The sequence below is a fragment of the Mustelus asterias genome, chromosome 17 (genome assembly GCF_964213995.1).
Source record: "Mustelus asterias chromosome 17, sMusAst1.hap1.1, whole genome shotgun sequence".
NCBI classification, from domain to species: domain Eukaryota; kingdom Metazoa; phylum Chordata; class Chondrichthyes; order Carcharhiniformes; family Triakidae; genus Mustelus; species Mustelus asterias.
In genome coordinates, this window is record NC_135817.1 from 8,433,378 (window position 1) to 8,451,400 (window position 18,023).

Sequence of the window (18,023 nt, forward strand, 5' to 3'; positions counted from 1 at the left end):
TGCTGCCGGGAGGCTGGCGATGCGGGCGCCGAGTGACGCGTAAAGCAGGCGCCGGCACATGGCTGAAGGGTTGGCGCGACGGTATCTCTGAGCAGCTCGCTGGCTGGGTCGGGATGGATCAGCAGGGATACCCGCCGCCAGTTTTCAACCCTCCGTTCCAAGTGCTGCGGCCTCCGGTTTTCTTGCCGCCGCCACCGCCTGTGACATGGCAGCCACCTCTGTGGAATGGGGGTGCGACGCCCTGGTGGCAGCCGCCCTGGGGGATGGGGGCCCAGCAGCAGCAGCACTCATCCTGGTTACAGGCCTGGCACCACAGCAGCCAACCCCAGGGTAACATATGAATTGGAGTTATGTTTCTGTGAGAAAGAGATGTATGTGTCTTCCCTGGGTGACCAACTCTCCCGTGTTATCAATGACTCTCCCCCATCCCTTAAGGGATCCCCATAATTTTTGGACAGCATGAGCAAGTTTGAATGGGACTGCGTGTCTGTGAGCTGCCCAGTTGAGAGATGACAATGTTGTGACTCGGCAATAGGGCAGCACGGTGGCACAATGGTTAGCATTGCTGCCCCACGGCGTCTGGGACCTGGGTTTGTTTCCAGCTTCGGGTGACCGTGTGGTAGTTTGCACATTCTCCCCGTGTCTGAGTGGGTTTCCTCCGGGTGCTCTGGTTTCCTCCCACACTCCAAAGACTTGCAGGTTAAGTGGATTGGCCATGGTAAATTGCCCTTTTATGTCCCAAGATGTGTAGGTTAGGGGGATTAACAAGGTAAATACATGGGGTTATGAGGATAGGGTGGGGGGGTTGGCCTGGGTAAGATGTTTTGTTGGAGAGTCAGTGCAGACCTGATGGGCCAAATGGCCTCCTTCTGCACTGTAGGCATTCTATGATTCCATCAAGATAAATTGGAAGTCTTGCTTCAAACCACCCCCCCATTCCTGCCCTTATGGTCACCAGAAACCTTCTCACACCTCCACCCACCCCATTCAATTCCCTGCACTTCCACAGTTAATGTCCCTTATTTTATTGCAGAAGAGTTTGTCACTCATGGCAGTTTAGAAAAGTGTGTTGGGAAGCACAGGTGACAGTTATATCCCAGTTGCAATACTGTCAACAATGATGTCGTAAGAAACATAGAAAACTACAGCACAAAACAGGCCCTTCGGTCCCACAAGTTGTGCCGAACATATCCCTACCTTTTAGGCCATAGAAACATAGAAAACAAGAAGTCTCACAACACCAGGTTAAAGTCCAATAGGTTTATTTGGTAGCAAAAGCCACTAGCTTTTGGAGCGCTGCTCCTTCGTCAGGTAATTGAGAGTTCTGTTCACAAACAGGGCGTATAAAGACACAAACTCAATCTACAAAATAATGGTTGGAATGCGAGTCTTTACAGGTAATCAAGTCTTAAAGGTACAGAAAACCTGAGTGGAGAGAGCATTAAGCACAGGTTAAAGAGATGTGTATTGCCTCCAGACAGGACAGTTAGTGAGATTTTGCAAGCCCAGTCAAGTCGTGGAGGTTACAGATAGTGTGACATGAACCCAATATCCAGGTTGAGGCCGTCCTCGTGTGTGCGGAACTTGGCTATCAGTCTCTGCTCAGCGACTCTGTGTTGTCGTGTGTTGTGAAGGCCGCCTTGTAGAATGCTTACCCGAAGATCAGAGGCTGAATGCCCATGATCGCTGAAGTATTCCCCAACAGGAAGAGAACACTCTTGCCTGGTGATTGTCCAGCGGTATTCATTCATCCGTTTGCCGTAGCGCCTGCACGGTCTCCCCAGTGTACCATGCCTCGGGACATCCTTTCCTGCAGCGTATCAGGTAGACAACGTTGGCCAAGTTGCACAAGTAGGTACTGTGTACCTGGTAGATGATGGCATCCGTGTCGATGATCCGGCACGTCTTGCAGAGGTTGCTGTGGCAGGGTTGTATGGTGTCGTGGTCACTGTTCTCCTGAAGGCTGGGTAGTTTGCTGTGGACAATGGTCTGTTTGAGGTTGTGTGGTTGTTTGAAGGCAAGAAGTGGGGGTGTGGGGATGGCCTTGGCGAGGTGTTCGTCTTCATCAATGACATGTTGAAGGCTCCGGAGAAGATGTCGTAGCTTCTCTGTTCCGGGGAATTACTGGACGACGAAGGGTACTCTGTCCGCCGTGTCCAAGACGGAGGGCTTGTCCGTAGGGGATGGCTTCTTTAACGTGTTTCGGGTGGAAGCTGGAGAAGTGAGGTTATCCGTGGGCCTGCGGTACAGTTATGTGCTGAGGTGACCGTCTTGATGGAGATGCATGCGTCCAAGAATGCAACCGATTCCAGAGAGTAGTCCATGGTGAGTCTGATGGTGGGATGGAACTTGTTGATGTCATCATAGAGTTGTTTCAATGATTGTTCACCATGAATACAAAGGAAGAAAATGTCATCGATGTATCTAGTGTATAGCATCAGTTGAAGGTCCTGTGCGGTGAAGAGGTCTTGTTCGAACCTGTGCATGAAGATGTTGCCATATTGAGGTGCGAATTTGGTCCCCATGGCTGTTCCGTGTGTCTGGGTGAAGAACTGGTTGTTGAAGGTGAAGACATTGCGGTCTAGGATGAAGCGGATGAGTTGTAAAATTGCATCTGGAGTTGGCAGTTGTCGGTGATGAGTACTGAGGCAGTTGCAGCAATGGCATCGTCGTGGGGGATGCTGGTGCAGAGTGCCGAGACATTCACTGTGACGAGGAGTGCTCCTGATTCAACTGCTCCATGTGCGCTGAGTTTCTGTAGGAAGTCCGTAGTGTCGCGACAAAAGCTGGGGTTCTTTGTACAATGAGTTTTAGGATGCCCTCGACGTAGCTGGAGAGGTTCTCGCACAGGGTCCCATTACCCGATACGATGGGACGGCCGGGTGTGTTTGCCTTGTGTATCTTCGGGAGGCAGTAGAGATCTCCAACGCGGGGAGTACGTGGGATGAGAGCACGGAGGGTGCTTTGAAGGTCCGGATCAAAGATCTTGGTCAGTCTGTTGAGTTGACGGGTGTGTTCTTTGGTCGGATCTGCGGGTAACTGTCTGTAGTGTTCCTCGTTGTTCAGTTGTCGGTACACTTCTTTGCAGTAATCCGTTCTGTTCAGTATGACGATGGCCCCTCCTTTGTCTGCTGGTTTGATGACAATGTTGCCGTTGGTCTTGAGAGTGTGGATGGCGTTGCGTTGTGCTTGGGTGATGTTCGGGGCTGCCTTGTGAGTGCGGCTGATGAATCTGGTGTTGACGCACCTCCTGGCGACTTGGGCATACATGTCAAGTCGAGGGCAGCGGCCTTCCGGAGGAGTCCAATTCGACTCTTTCCGCTTCGGTTGCTGCACTGCAGATCTCTCTGTCGGCTGTTCCGGTTCATTGGCTGTCTCATTGTGTTCGCTGTTGGCCTCTTGGGGTTTGTGGAAGAACTCCCGCAGCCTCATTCGCCTGATGAATTCCTCTGTGTCCGCTGCAAGACTGATGGGATCTATTTTGGTGGTGGGGCAAAAATTGAGCCCTCGGCTGAGAACTTCGATTTCATCTGGCTGAAGTGTGTAGTCCGACAAGTTGACAATGGACTTCCCTGCAGTGGTACTGTTTTCTACTGTGGTACTGGGGGAGGCTTGGTTGCTGCTGGTGGTGATGCCGAGTTTCTCAAGTTTCCTGTTCTTGGTGTGCATGTAGATGGTGTCGTTCCTTTGTCTCGTCTGCTTGGCAGAGTTTCGCAGCTGGTCTGCATCCTGAGTGCAAGTTGAGAATATGGACTCTATCTTGGTTTCCACATCAACAATGACGTCCTCCAGGACTCATTGCTCTTTTGTATCCATGATCTGGATTTAGGGATACATTATCAAAGTGGTCAAATGACCAGACTAGTAATCTCGAGTACCTGGATCACTCTTCCAGGCCGAATGCAAACCTCACACAGCAGCTGGGGAATTTAAATTCCATTAATTAAATCTGGATTTAAAAACTAGTTTCAGTAATAATGACCATAAAACTACTGGACTGTTGCAAAATCTCATCTGGTTCACTAGTGTTCTTTGGGGAAGGAAATCTGCCATTATTCCCCAGTCTGGCTTGTATATGACTTCAAACTTGTCGCAATGTAGATGACACCAGGTTGTCCTCTGAAGTGACCCAGCAAGCCATTCAGTTGTTTTCAGGGAGGCTCACCACCAACTCCTTGAGGCCAGTTAGGAATGGGCAATTTAATGCTGACTTTTCCAGTGATGCTGATATCATGCCTTGAATTTTTAAAAAAACCTTCCGTATCAGGCTGACAGTTAATGAAACACTGTCAAAAGATTCTCTCACCTGTTTGCAATCCCTTGGCTCCTACTGGGACATACACAACAATCCTGCAAACCGATGACAACCTCAATTCCTGATGGCGCACCCGCTGTTTGAGTGCCAAGCTCATAAACAGCAATCTGCTAACTGACCCGAGTGGTGAAGTCCCAGATTTCAACGTTCCATGGAAAATCTGGACAACCTTCAACCGCGTGAAGACGAGCCAGGGAGATGTGGCCAGTTACTCCACAAATGGAACATGAGGAACAAATTATGATGAGACCATCCAAATCAGACCATTGCCCCCATGCCGATCTTCTGCACTGAGATCCGTCCTGGTGGCATCGTGACCATGCCGAGTCAATTGAAGCCTTTGAATCGATTGTTAAACTTTGCACTGACTATAACTGCTTCCCCAGCCAAATGAAATGAGGCAGCATGATGGCACAGTGGTTAACACGGCTGCCTCACAGCACCAGGGACCCAGGTTTGATTCCCAGCTTGGATCACTATCTGTGGAGTCTGCACTTTTTTCCTGTGTCTGCGTGTGTTTCCTCCCACAGTCCGAAAGACATGCTGGTTCGGTGCATCGGCCATGCTAAATTCTCCCTCGGTGTACCCGAACAGGCACATGATTTAGTGAACAGAACTGAAAGAAGGGGATAAAGTTTGGAGAGAACACAGACTAAAAGCTAAAACTTTAAAGGAGCAGTGAACCTTGCAAGTTCAGATACAGGAGTTCAGGTGATAAATTGATGAAACTCTTCCCTTTAAAAGCATACATTTGATCCTAGATTTTATAAATGAGAACATTTGAGTACAAAAGCAATGTGGTTATGCTAAACATATGCACACCCTTTAGTTAGGTTGCAGTTGGAAATTATGTCCAGTATGTTGAAGAAATATATTTGTCTAGGATTAGCATTTCTTTGCTTTTGTAAACAATGTCTTTTGCCAAAAACCATTCTGCGACTGAAGTGTGTGTGTGTATGCGTGAGTGTGTTGGTTCACCCTAGGTGGTGAAATTACCTGATCAACCAGGCACTTATAAATAAAACCACACATGGGCCTGTGGTCAAAGGCAGCTGCGCTCGTGGGGCTAAGTCAGGACCAAGATCAGCCTTGTCAGGAGCTCATCCTATGCAAGTGCCACATGTGTTGTACTTAAGCAGGTGGTTACATCTAGACCCAAGTTATTCTATCTGCTGGATGGAGTTTGTGTGCTGGTATTAAGCTGTAAATGTTTCTTGTTTAGACTAGAATCTACACAGACTCTCCATTTCCCACAGAGGGAGGACACCACCAAAGGCTGAATGCTGAATGGACAGCCTGTCCAAAATAACACTGGAAGCAAGAATTTCAAATAATAGTCATTACAACTGTCTTTAAAAGGCAGTCTATCCATTCTGACTCCCACTGGTCATAGAAAGCTTTGAGTCAACTGATTCACACTGCACTCAATAGTCACCTCTCCATAAACCAGTGCTTTTAAATTGGAGCAAGCAATTACAGTCTCTGCACAGGGATCCTTCCGATCCTGGACTCAGGAAATGTTTGTTTAATGGTGTCTAATTTTTGATTATAATTCAGTTGATTATGAGAAACTCTCCACAGTTAAAGCTGGTTGTTCTTGCATTAAAAGGGACGAGGGACGTTTGAATGGGTTGTTTCTAAATATTAACAGCCCTCGGACCAGATTGCTTCTTCCAGTTACTGGTTAGGTAGTTATTTAGTGTTCACAATGAAGTGTATCGATCCGTCTGTAATAGATTGACACACATCTAATCTACATTTGATTCTGTAGATGTTTTGCTGAGAGTGTACACCTTCCTGTAGCATCACACTTAGTTACTGTAGTGTTTCCCCCATCATACTTCATTGGTGATGCCATGCATCCTTTAATGCTGTCTGAGCAGCTCTGAAGAAGAGTCATAAGGACTCAAAGCATTAATTATATTTCTTTCTCCACAGATGCCGTCTGACCTCCTGAGTCCATCCAGCATTTTCTCTCTTTATTTCTTATTTCCAGCATCCACAGTATTTTGTTGTTATCGAAGCTCTATCTGAAGTATATATCTTGTGTAAAAAGCATGCTTCTTTCATATGTGCTCTTTTTGTCACTTTCCCTCTTTCTCTCCTCTGACTCTGAGTAGTGCCACAGATCTGCACACATTTCTTCAATAATGTGGCTTTGAAAATAAACACTCTTCTTTGTGATCTATCGGATGCAGTGAATGTGATTGGTGAGGTGTGAATGATGTAAAAGTGAAGTAAACACAAACTGTATGTGTAGAACACTGTTAAACGGGCAACATAGCAGGAGTGTCCAAGCATTTGTCACTTGGTTTTAACAGGTAATGGTTTTCATGTCCTGTCACAACTGTGGCAGTAATAAAACGCATCTGCATAGTTTCAAATCATCTACGCGGTTGGATGAGCACATGGATCGTTCCAAAAACTTTAAATCCAGAATCTTCTTAGCCAATACTCTGGGGTGCAAATTTTGACCATCACAAAGGGAGGAATGATTGAAAGCTCCTGGCCTGTATGTGCAGGAATGATAAAACATGAAGCAAGCAACTCTCAAAAATCATAAAACCCCTCCTCCACTTTGCGCGAGAATATCTATTTAAAGATTCAGAGTAGGTGTGATTGAACCTCCAACAATAAGTTGGTGATTTCTACTCTGCGTGCAGTGGATCCTATTAACCAAACTACTTTATTGAAGACAGTAAGAAGTCTCACCAACACCAGGTTAAAGTCCAACAGGTCTATTTGGAATCATGAACTTTTGGAGCGCTGCTCCTTCATCAGGTGAGTCTCCTACTGTACCCACCCCAGACCAACACCGGCATATCCACATCATACTTTATTGAAGAAACCATTATCATGGTTGGCTTGAATTTTGGATTTATTAAAGCTGTGTTCATACCTATATAGGGGCCTAACTATTTTTATTATCTCTTTGACCCCCAACACCTCCCCCCCCCCAACCTCCCCATCCCTCCTATTTGTAAATCAAACCAGGTAACCATGACCAGAAGTGGCCTAACCAGCAAGCTTCGACCCAATGGTCTCCAAACACCAACCAGTATGATTTCAGAAAACACAAGGTAATGTTGATATTCCACATCTCAACCCTGCTATACCCTGCAGCATGTTTGGGTAGGTCATTTGTTTTTAGGAATGAGTGATGCCTTTCTCTCTCTTGGGTGATTGGATTTGCCTCGAAGCCCATCCAATTGGCCAAAACAATACAGGACAGTAAATAAGGAAGAACTTGCATTTGTTTGGTGATTTTCACATCCTCAGGGTCTTCCTCAGTGAATTATCTTTGCAGTGCAGTCTCTGTTTCTACATAGGCTGCTGTGACAGCCAATTTAGGCACAGCAAAGGTCCCACAAACATGAATGAGCAGCTGAAATGTTTTTGGCCTTGTTAGTGGCAAGAGTTATGTTGACCAGGAACGCTTGTCTCTTCCTCTTTGAATTGAGGATTGTGTACTAACAGGGAGATGGATCTTGGTTTAACATCTGCAAGATTGCGTCTGTGATGGTGCAGCAGCCTTAGGCTTTCACTGAGGTGTTAATTCTTTGTTTAAGTGGGGCTTTTAACATTCAACTGTTTGACTCTGTGAGATATACGATTACTACCAACTAAATCAAGCGTGAGTTGCTTTCAGTATCGCAAGGAGGTTTGTTGCCCCTCCCCGTGGTCAGCTGAGTAGCCTAAAGGTAAAAAGTAGGGGGGGGGGGAAACTAAATTTCGAGGTGATCGTCTTCCCCTCACGGCCATTTTAGCGTGAGGGGATGTACAGTACACAAAATAACATTGCTCTAATTTATTATAGTGTTCAGGATTCCGGAGTCTGTCGCTTTACTTTACATTGGTTGTTTAATTTTCCAGTAATTAATAATGATTTTCATCACCCATTTATGGGAGGATTAATACGAGCCATGAGGTTGAGCTGAGAAACTCTGTGCGATGATTTGCTGTCATCATGCTGTATTATGGAGTGAGGCTCTGGACTCATTTATTTTTCTGATTTGATTTCCAATGACAGAAAGTGAAAAAGGAGCCAGTGTACATGTACCACTGCGACACCTGTGAACGAGGATTCAAAAACCAGGACAAATACAACGAGCACTTGTCTCAGCACACCCAGGTGAGAGTGTATCAGGTTGGGCCAGGTGTCCACAGGAACCTGTACGGTGCCCTGCACGATGGAACATGGGGGTTTCACCTTGTGAGACAAGCTGCAGTCGCCTGAACCAGAAACGTTTGAAGTACTCAAGTTTTCAGTTTCCCCTGATGAGGGCAGGGTTGGACGCTGGTCTTTCGCCTCAGGGACCCGACTGCACAGGCTGATGGGATGAAACTATCCTCCTCCGCCTGCTGCCATTTGGGCAACTTCAATCCCGATCCAAGTGGATATGGGCTGATTTACACAAGCTTGGCAAACAGTGCAAAATGGGGATAATGTCTTTCAGACATGCTTCAACATTGGTGTGGAAATCGAAGGAAACATGCTGCACTTGTGGAGAAAGAGAGAGCTTTTCTGAAGTTAAGGTTGAACTACAGTTTTGACCTGGAGTGCAGAATGCTTCGCTCTGTATCTGGCTGATTAATCCTTTGCATTGGGAGTGTTTGACTCTGGCACTGAATGCCTGAAAAGAAAACTACACTTGGTTAAGATAAATTATAGGCACGGACCTCCCTCCAAGGGATAAAACGTACAATTTGGGGAGGGGTCGAAGATTGTTAATGAATTGTGGAGTCTTGAAACTGACAGCATATTGCAAAGTTCAGTGACAGAATAATTGCACAAATCGCTCTTTCTTGCACTGCAACAAATTTTCTCAGTGATTATTTCTGATGTGCTCGACCTGTCAGATCTACCTGGGCAGGTCCACGATAACCAAAGTGCTGTATTCTCAGTTTCACTATTTGATTGTGAGGCCTCCATAGGATTCCCATCAAGTCCAAAGTTAATGAGCTTGAACCATGCAGGGCAAAGCAGCCCGCTTGATTAGCGTTGCATCCACTATCTTAAACATGCACTTTATCCCCCAGCAGCGCACACTGGCTGCAGTACCGTCTACAAGATGCACTGCAGCAATTTGTCAAAACTCATTTGAACAAGCACCTAAATCTATAGCACCCATGTGCAGAAGAGCAAGCTCATAGACACATCACCACCTGCAAGCACCCCTCCATCACTTCCTAACATGCATATATATTGTCATTACTTCATTGTCACTGAATCAAAAACCTCAAGCTCCCTCTCTAAAAGCATTGGGAGCACTACAACCCAATGGACTGCAGCAGTTCAATAAGATGGTGCACCTTTATTCTCTCAAGGGCAATTAGGGTTAGTTAATAAACGCTGGCCTTGTCAATGATGCTCACATCCCATAAACAAATTTAAAAACATTGGGGCACGACACATTTTATCTTTTAGTTGTGAATGTTGTAGCAGAATGTAAGAGCTCACATTGAAGACAATGAAGCAATTTGGGAACAGGCAAGTCCAGCTGCTGTGTACCAGACTTTGCAGAAAAGGGTTTCCACAATCTGTTTATTTGTGTTAGCTTTAGTTCATACAGTGAGGTCTCCAAAATGGGCTCCAGTCACTTTTCTAATTTCTACCTAGACAGTAAAATCTTCTAAATAGGATTCCGTCGGAGGTCATTGGTAGCCTCTTGTCTACAGATTTCTATATAATTTGAAGAGGTGTGATGTTGGAGTGGGAAGTGCTAATGTAGGTCAGCAAGAACAGGGTGTTTAATAAATGGGACTTTGTGTAAGGTCACGGACAGCAGGGATTTGGATGACCTCAAGTCTCCGGAAGATAAAATGTGAGAGAAAATTCAGGAATGTGTTGGAATAGCCAAGTCGAAAAGTACCCAAGGTGTGAGTGAGGCTTTGGCCCTACTGAGGTAGGGCCAAAGCTATGGAGCTAAAAGTAGTTTGCAACTATATCTGCCTTCCATCACAGCACCGTGCCACGATGATAGGGATGTAGATCCCCATCTGTAAATTTCAATGTCACTTAAATCAAAAGCATTTAGGTGGCAGCTGGATTTGCATGTTCCCCAACAGCCTGATCGTCTTCAATTTGTGCACTTACATTTTGTTACAGCATTCCTCCTTGGCCAGCTTTTGCTTATCTTCCCTTATATCTGTGGCTTCGTGTCAGGTTTTGTTTTATAATTCCATTGTGAAATGCTGAAGGATGTTTTATTACATTCAAGAGAGGATATAAATATTTGTAGCTATTGACAGGCAGCAGTTCATCTTGCTAATTATCTACTCAGTGTATGCCATGTGTGGGGCCTATACTTCAACACTTCAATTAAAACACAGGCTGCACAAGCGCAGTTCCAGAATTTATTACTGGGAATGGACTGTATCGTGTGGAATTTTGCCCTTATAAAAGGAGCAGTGAGAGACTAGACTTACAGACGTTAAAGAGGGGTTTTATCCTCTGGGTTATGAGAGCTGAGTTTTAACAGTGTTGATGTTTTCTTGTTTCAGAGAGTTTTGGCAATAAGATGTTCTTTTTGTGAATGGGAGTTCCAATAGAGCATAGGAACAGGGGGAGGCCATTTGGCCCCTTGTGTCTGCACCATCATTCAATAAGATTATGACTGATCTGGTTGTGGTCTTAGTTCCACTTTCTTGTTTCCCCCCCCACCCACCCATAACCCTCGACTCCCTTGCTGTACAAAAATCTGTCTAACTTCAGTCTAAATCTGTATAAATTCGATGATCCAGACTCCACCTCCACTACTTTCTGGGGAAGACAATTCCTCACACCAACGACCCGTGGGGATAAAAGGTTTCTCCTCGTCTCTGTCTTCAAAAGGAGATCTCTCATTTTAAAAATATGTCGGCAACCTCTAGTCTCTCCTACAAGAGAAAACATCCTTCAGGTATCCATCCTATCAAGTCCCCTCAGGATCTCATATTTTTCAGTTAAAATCACCCCTCATTCTTCCAAACTCAGTGGGTATAGGCCCAACTGTTCAACCGTTCTTCATTAGACAACCCCTTCATCCCAGGAACGAATCCAATGAATGTTCTCTGAACTGCTTCTAAAGCAAATATCTTTTTTTTTCGTTAAATAAGGAGGACACAGTACTCCAGATGTGGGCTCACCAAGGGCTTGTATAGTTTACAGGAAAGCTTCCCCACTTGCATATTCCATTCCTCTTGCCATAAATGCCAACGTTCCATCACTTGTTGTACCCATATATTAACTTTGTGATCATGTACCAGGATACCGAGATCCCTGTGTACCACCGAGATCCCTGTGTACCACCGAGATCCCTGTGTACCACCAAGTTCTGCAATCTCTGCATTTGAACAATATACTGCTTTTCTGTACTTCCTGTCAAAGTGAGTAAGTTTACATTGATCCACTTTATACTCCATCTGCCAAATCTTAACCAACTCACTTAACCTGTCTATATCCCTTTGCAGACTCTTTACCTTCTTTTGACAACAGATCTTCCTGCCTGTGGAGAAAAACAAGACTTAAAGTTTCAAGCCAATGTGACTCTCTTTCTGAGCTCCGAGTAGTCATTGGGACTTGAAATGTTAACCCCGTTTCTCTCTCCACAGATACTGCCAGACTTGCTGCGTTTTTCCAGCATTTCCTGCTTTTATATCCGGTTTCCAGCATCCGCAGTGTTTGGCTTTTATTTTAATGTTTTACATGTAGGCAGCATGGTGGCCCAGTGGTTAACGCTGCTGCCTCACAGTGCCAGGAACCCCGGTTCGGTTCCCGGCTTGGGTCACTGTCTGTGCGGAGTCTGCACATTCTCTCCGTGGGTTTCCTCCGGGTGCTCCAGTTTCCTCCCACAGTCTGAAAGACATGCTGCTTAGGTGGATTGGCCATGCTAAATTCTCCCTCAGTGTACCTGAACAGGTGCCGGAGTGTGACAACGAGGGGATTTTCACAGTAACTTCTTTGCAGTGTGAATGTGGGCCTACTTGTGGCACTAATAAACAAACTTTTTAAACTTTAACATTTTCCTGAATGGGAAGCAACTCACTTAACCTGTCTATATCCCTTTGCAGATTTCCTACCTTCTCTTCACAACTTACTTTCCTGCCTGCAAAGTTAACGTTTCGTGTCCATATGACTCTTCAGAGTTCTAAAGAGCCAAACTGACTTGAAATGTTTCTCTCCACAGATGCTGCCAGACCTGCTGAGTTTTTCCAGCATTTTCTGTTTTTTATTTAAGATTTCCAGCATCCTCAGTCGTTTGTTTTTGCTCTCCGACCTATCTTGGTCTCATCAGCAAATTTATCTACCATACTTTCGCTCTCTTCATCCAAGTCATTGACATATAGATTACAAACAGTTGAGGCCTCAGCACTGATCCCTGTGGCACTAGTCACATGTTGCCAATCTGTAAAAGACCCATTTAATCCTCTGCTTCCTGTTAGCCAACTAATCCTTCATCCGTGCTAATATGTTACCCCCTACCTGATTGTGTAGTAACCTTCGATTTGGTACCTTATCGAATGTCTTTTGGAAATCTAAGTACCCATATACCGGTTCCCTTTTATCCACCTCGATTAGAACATAGAACATAGAACATTACAGCGCAGAACAGGCCCTTCGGCCCACGATGTTGCACCGACCAGTTAAAAAAAAACTGTGACCCTCCAACCTAAACCAATTTCTTTTCGTCCATGAACCTATCTACGGATCTCTTAAACGCCCCCAAACTAGGCGCATTTACTACTGATGCTGGCAGGGCATTCCAATCCCTCACCACCCTCTGGGTAAAGAATCTACCCCTGACATCGGTTCTATAACTACCCCCCCTCAATTTAAAGCCATGCCCCCTCGTGCTGGATTTCTCCATCAGAGGAAAAAGGCTATCACTATCCACCCTATCTAAACCTCTAATCATCTTATATGTTTCAATAAGATCCCCTCTTAGCCGCCGCCTTTCCAGCGAAAACAATCCCAAATCCCTCAGCCTCTCCTCGTAGGATCTCCCCTCCATACCAGGCAACATCCTGGTAAACCTCCTCTGCACCCTCTCCAAAGCCTCCACATCCTTCCTGTAATGTGGGGACCAGAACTGCACACAGTACTCCAAGTGCGGCCGCACCAGAGTTGTGTACAGTTGCAACATAACGCTACGACTCCTAAATTCAATCCCCCTACCAATAAACGCCAAGACACCATATGCCTTCTTAACAACCTTATCTACTTGATTCCCAACTTTCAGGGATCTATGCACACATACACCTAGATCCCTCTGCTCCTCCACACTATTCAAAGTCCTCCCGTTAGCCCTATACTCAACACATCTGTTATTCCTACCAAAGTGAATTACCTCACACTTCTCCGCATTAAACTCCATCCGCCACCTCTCGGCCCAACTTTGCAACCTGTCTAAGTCTTCCTGCAAACTACGACACCCTTCCTCACTGTCTACCACACCACCGACTTTGGTGTCATCAGCAAATTTGCTAATCCACCCAACTATACCCTCATCCAGATCATTAATAAATATTACAAACAGCAGTGGCCCCAAAACAGATCCCTGAGGTACACCACTTGTAACCGCACTCCATGATGAATATTTACTATCAACCACCACCCTCTGTTTCCTATCCGCTAGCCAATTCCTGATCCAATTTCCTAGATCACCCCCAATCCCATACATCTGCATTTTCTGTAGAAGCCTACCATGGTGAACCTTATCAAACGCCTTACTAAAATCCATATATACCACGTCCACTGCCTTGCCCCCATCCACCTCCTTGGTCACTTTCTCAAAAAACTCAATAAGGTTAGTAAGGCACGACCTACCTGCCACAAAACCATGCTGACTATCACCTATCAATTCATTACTCTCCAAATAACTATAAATCCTATCCCTTATAATTTTTTCCAACATCTTGCCGACAACAGAAGTGAGACTCACCGGTCTATAATTCCCGGGGAAGTCTCTGTTCCCCTTCTTAAACAATGGGACAACATTCGCTAACCTCCAATCTTCTGGTACTATACCAGAGGCCAACGACGACCTGAAGATCAGAGCCAGAGGCTCTGCAATCACTTCTCTTGCCTCCCAGAGAATCCTTGGATAAATCCCATCCGGACCAGGGGATTTATCTATTTTCAGACCCTCCAGAATATCCTGCACATCCTCCTTATCAACTGTAATACTGTCTATTCTACTCCCTTGCAACCCAGTGTCCTCCTCAGCTATATTCATGTCCCCTTGCGTGAACACCGAAGAGAAATATTGGTTCAATGCTTCACCAATCTCCTCCGGTTCCACACATAACTTCCCTCTGCCATCTATAACTGGCCCTAAACTTGCCCTAACCAACCTTCTGTTCTTGACATACCTATAGAACGCCTTAGGATTCTCTTTAACCCTATCCGCCAAAGTCTTCTCATGTCCCCTTTTAGCCCTTCTAAGCTCGCTCTTCAACTCCCTCTTAGCCAATCTAAAGCTTTCTAGTGCACTACCCGAGTGCTCACGTCTCATCCGAACATAAGCCTCCTTTTTCTTTTTAACCAACAAAGAAACTTTTTTGGTGCACCACGGTTCCCTAGCCCTACCAATTCCTCCTTGCCTGACAGGGACATACCTATCACAGACTCGCAGTAGCTGCTCCTTGAAAAAACTCCACATGTCGGACGTTCCCAGTCCCTGTAATCTCCTAGTCCAACCTATGTTTCCTAATTCTCTCCTAATAGCCTCATAATTACCCTTCCCCCAGCTAAAACCACTGGCCCGAGGTTCATGCCTATCCCTTTCCATCACTAAGGTGAACGTAACCGAATTGTGGTCACTATCACCAAAATGCACACCAACTTCCAAGTCTAGCACCTGGTCTGGCTCATTTCCCAGCACCAGATCCAATATAGCCTCACCTCTAGTTGGCCTGTCTACATACTGAGTCAAAAAACCTTCCTGCACGCTTTGAACAAAAACTGACCCCTCTAACGAGCTAGAGCTATAACAATTCCAGTCAATATTAGTCAAGTTAAAATCCCCCATAACAATTGCCCTATTACTTTCACTCCTAAGCAGGATTGACTCCGCAATCCTTTCCTCAACCTCTCTAGAACTTTTAGGAGGTCTATAAAAGACTCCCAACAGGGTGACCTCTCCTCTCCTATTTCTAATCTCCGCCCATACTACCTCAACAGATAAGTCCTCATCAAACCTCCTCTCTGACACTGTGATACAATCTCTGACCAATAATGCTACCCCTCCCCCTCTTCTACCTCCTTCCCTACTTCGACTAAAACATTTGAACCCCGGGACCTGCAGCATCCATTCCTGCCCCTGCTCTATCCATGTCTCTGAAATAGCCACAACATCGAAGTCCCAGGTACTGATCCACGCTGCAAGTTCACCCACTTTATTGCGAATACTCCTGGCATTGAAGTATACACATTTCAAACCCTGCTCCACCCCACCTCTGCAATGCTCTGCAGATTGTTTGTCAAAAATCTGTACCAAATTATTTGAACACTATTTTCCTTTCTCAAAGCCACGTTGGCTCTGCCTGATCAAATCGTGTTTATCTAAGTATCTTGCTATAACCTCCTTAATAATGGATTCCAGCACTTGCCCTATGGCAGGTGTTAGGTTAACTGGCCTATAGTTTCTTGCTTTCTGCTTCCCTCCTTTCTTGAATGAAGGTGTTACATTAGCTATTTTCCTATCCATTGGAACTTTTCCAGAATCGAAGGAATTTTGGAAGATTATAATCAATGCATCTACTATCTGTGTTGCCACTTCTTTTAAGAGTCTAGGATGCAAACCATCCAATCCTGGGGACTTGTTAGTCATTAAACCTAATAGTTTTCCGAGCATTCTTTTCCTGCTGATAATATTAGGTTCATCTCTAACTTTACAAACATTTTGTAAAGTCTTTACCATAAAGACGCACACAAACTATCTGTTCAACACCAGCCCCATTTCTTTTGTTTTCCACCATCAATTACCCAGATTCTTTCTGGAGGCCTAACATTCACATTCGTTACTCTTTTCCTGTTCAAATACTGGTAGAAATTTTTCCTATCTGTTTTTATACTATATTTCTTTCATACTCTGCTTTCTGCCTCCTTATTAATTACGTCATTCTTTGCTGGTTTTAAAAATTTGTCCTCCCTCTGACCTACTTCTAATCTCTGCAGATTTGTACAGCATTTCTTTCAATTTAATGCTATCCTTAACTTCCTTATTTAGCCACCGATGATGCATCCTTCTCAATGAGCCTTTCTTGCTCACTGGGATAAATCTTTTCTTATTTATAAAATATCTTATCAAAAGTCTGCCATTGTGACTCTACCGTGCTACCTTTTAACCTCATTTCCCAGTTCACCGTAGCTAATTCTGACTTCATACTCTCATAGTTACCTTCATTTAGATTTAAAACACTAGTCGTGGACCCACACTTCATTTCAAACTGAACGTGAAGTTCCATCATGTTGTGATCACTGTCACCGAGTGGCTCCTTTACAATGAGGTTATTGTTTCACTGCACAAACTAGATCTGGGATTGCCTGCTCGCTGGTTGGCCCTAGAATGTGCTGCTTTACGAAATCGTCCCAAAAACACACTATGAACTCATTTTCCATGTTACCTTTGCTCTTAATTTGCATATTATTAAAGTCACCCATGATTATTGTGGTACCTTTCTTACACACCCCATTTATTTCTTCATGTATGCTCTGTCCTATAATGTAACTACTGCTGAGGGGCCTATAAGCTATTCCACAAGCGATTTCTAGCCTTTACTATTTTACCCAAACTGATTCTGCATCTTGCTCTTTCAAGCTCAGGTCTTCTCTCAGTACTGACCTAATAGCATTAATTAACAGAATAGTCCTGCCACTTTTTGCAAGCTTCCTGTGGTTGCAATATGCCAAAAAAACCTTCAATTCAGGTGCCATCCTCGGTCATCTTTCACCCATATCTCTGTAATGTCTCAAGTCATACAGATTTATTTCTATCTGTGCCAATGATTCATTCCTTTCGTTATCAATATTATGTGCACTCAGATATAGGGCCTTCAACTTTTCTTTTTAACCCTTTTTGGCTTCATCTGCTGGTGCAATCTTCCGGTTGTATGTTCTGCCCCTTCCTATCACACTGGTTACCCAAATGGCTTCTCTGTTCTTTGTTGTTTCCCTTCACTTTCGTATATGGAGGAGTTAATTGAAGGATGAGAAATGAAAGACGGTGAATGGCGAGATGTCCAAAGCAGACTGTCCGCAGCTGCCTAGTGTACTGGCCCATACATCTCTACCTGGGAATTTCGGAAGGAGAACAGCTTCATGGCCCTTGATTTGACAAGGAGGTGGCAATGGGGATGTGTTGCCAAGTTTAATCTAACCAACATGCTGCACTGCCAGTGGATGATTCAATGTAACTTATTCTATGCTATCATCCAAAGCTAGGGTGATCTGCCTCTGAGTGCAAGGCTTTCATTAGTGAATTCCTCTGTTATTGCTTGTGACAAGTTGGAGCGTGCACTGCTTTATAAGGCCAGAAATCCCGAAAGGTGAAATATAACATTGATCTATGTTTTTTTAGGTTACATGATGTCATTCTCTTGGGTTCTTGAAATGAATGCTGGTTTCAGTTTGCAGCTGAGAGCCACGACTTTGTTTAATTGACAAGTCAATTATAGACAGAGAGTGAGAAAGAGATGAGACACGGCAATTTAAGCTTGCATTGTG

At 44.8% G+C, this 18,023-nt stretch overlaps 1 protein-coding gene across 2 annotated transcripts in view; it reads left to right on the forward strand.

The window, feature by feature from the left end:
- Window positions 1–33: 33 nt before the first annotated feature.
- The window catches only part of nufip1 (nuclear FMR1 interacting protein 1), a 40,078-nt gene continuing 22,088 nt past the window's right edge, over window positions 34–18,023 (forward strand). For both annotated transcript variants that reach the window (XM_078232259.1, XM_078232261.1), the window contains exons 1-3: window positions 34–330; window positions 7,310–7,395; window positions 8,346–8,447. In XM_078232259.1, coding sequence (XP_078088385.1) covers window positions 114–330; window positions 7,310–7,395; window positions 8,346–8,447 — 405 coding nt within the window. In that variant the 5' untranslated portion in view covers window positions 34–113. The remainder of the gene's footprint in view (window positions 331–7,309; window positions 7,396–8,345; window positions 8,448–18,023) is intronic.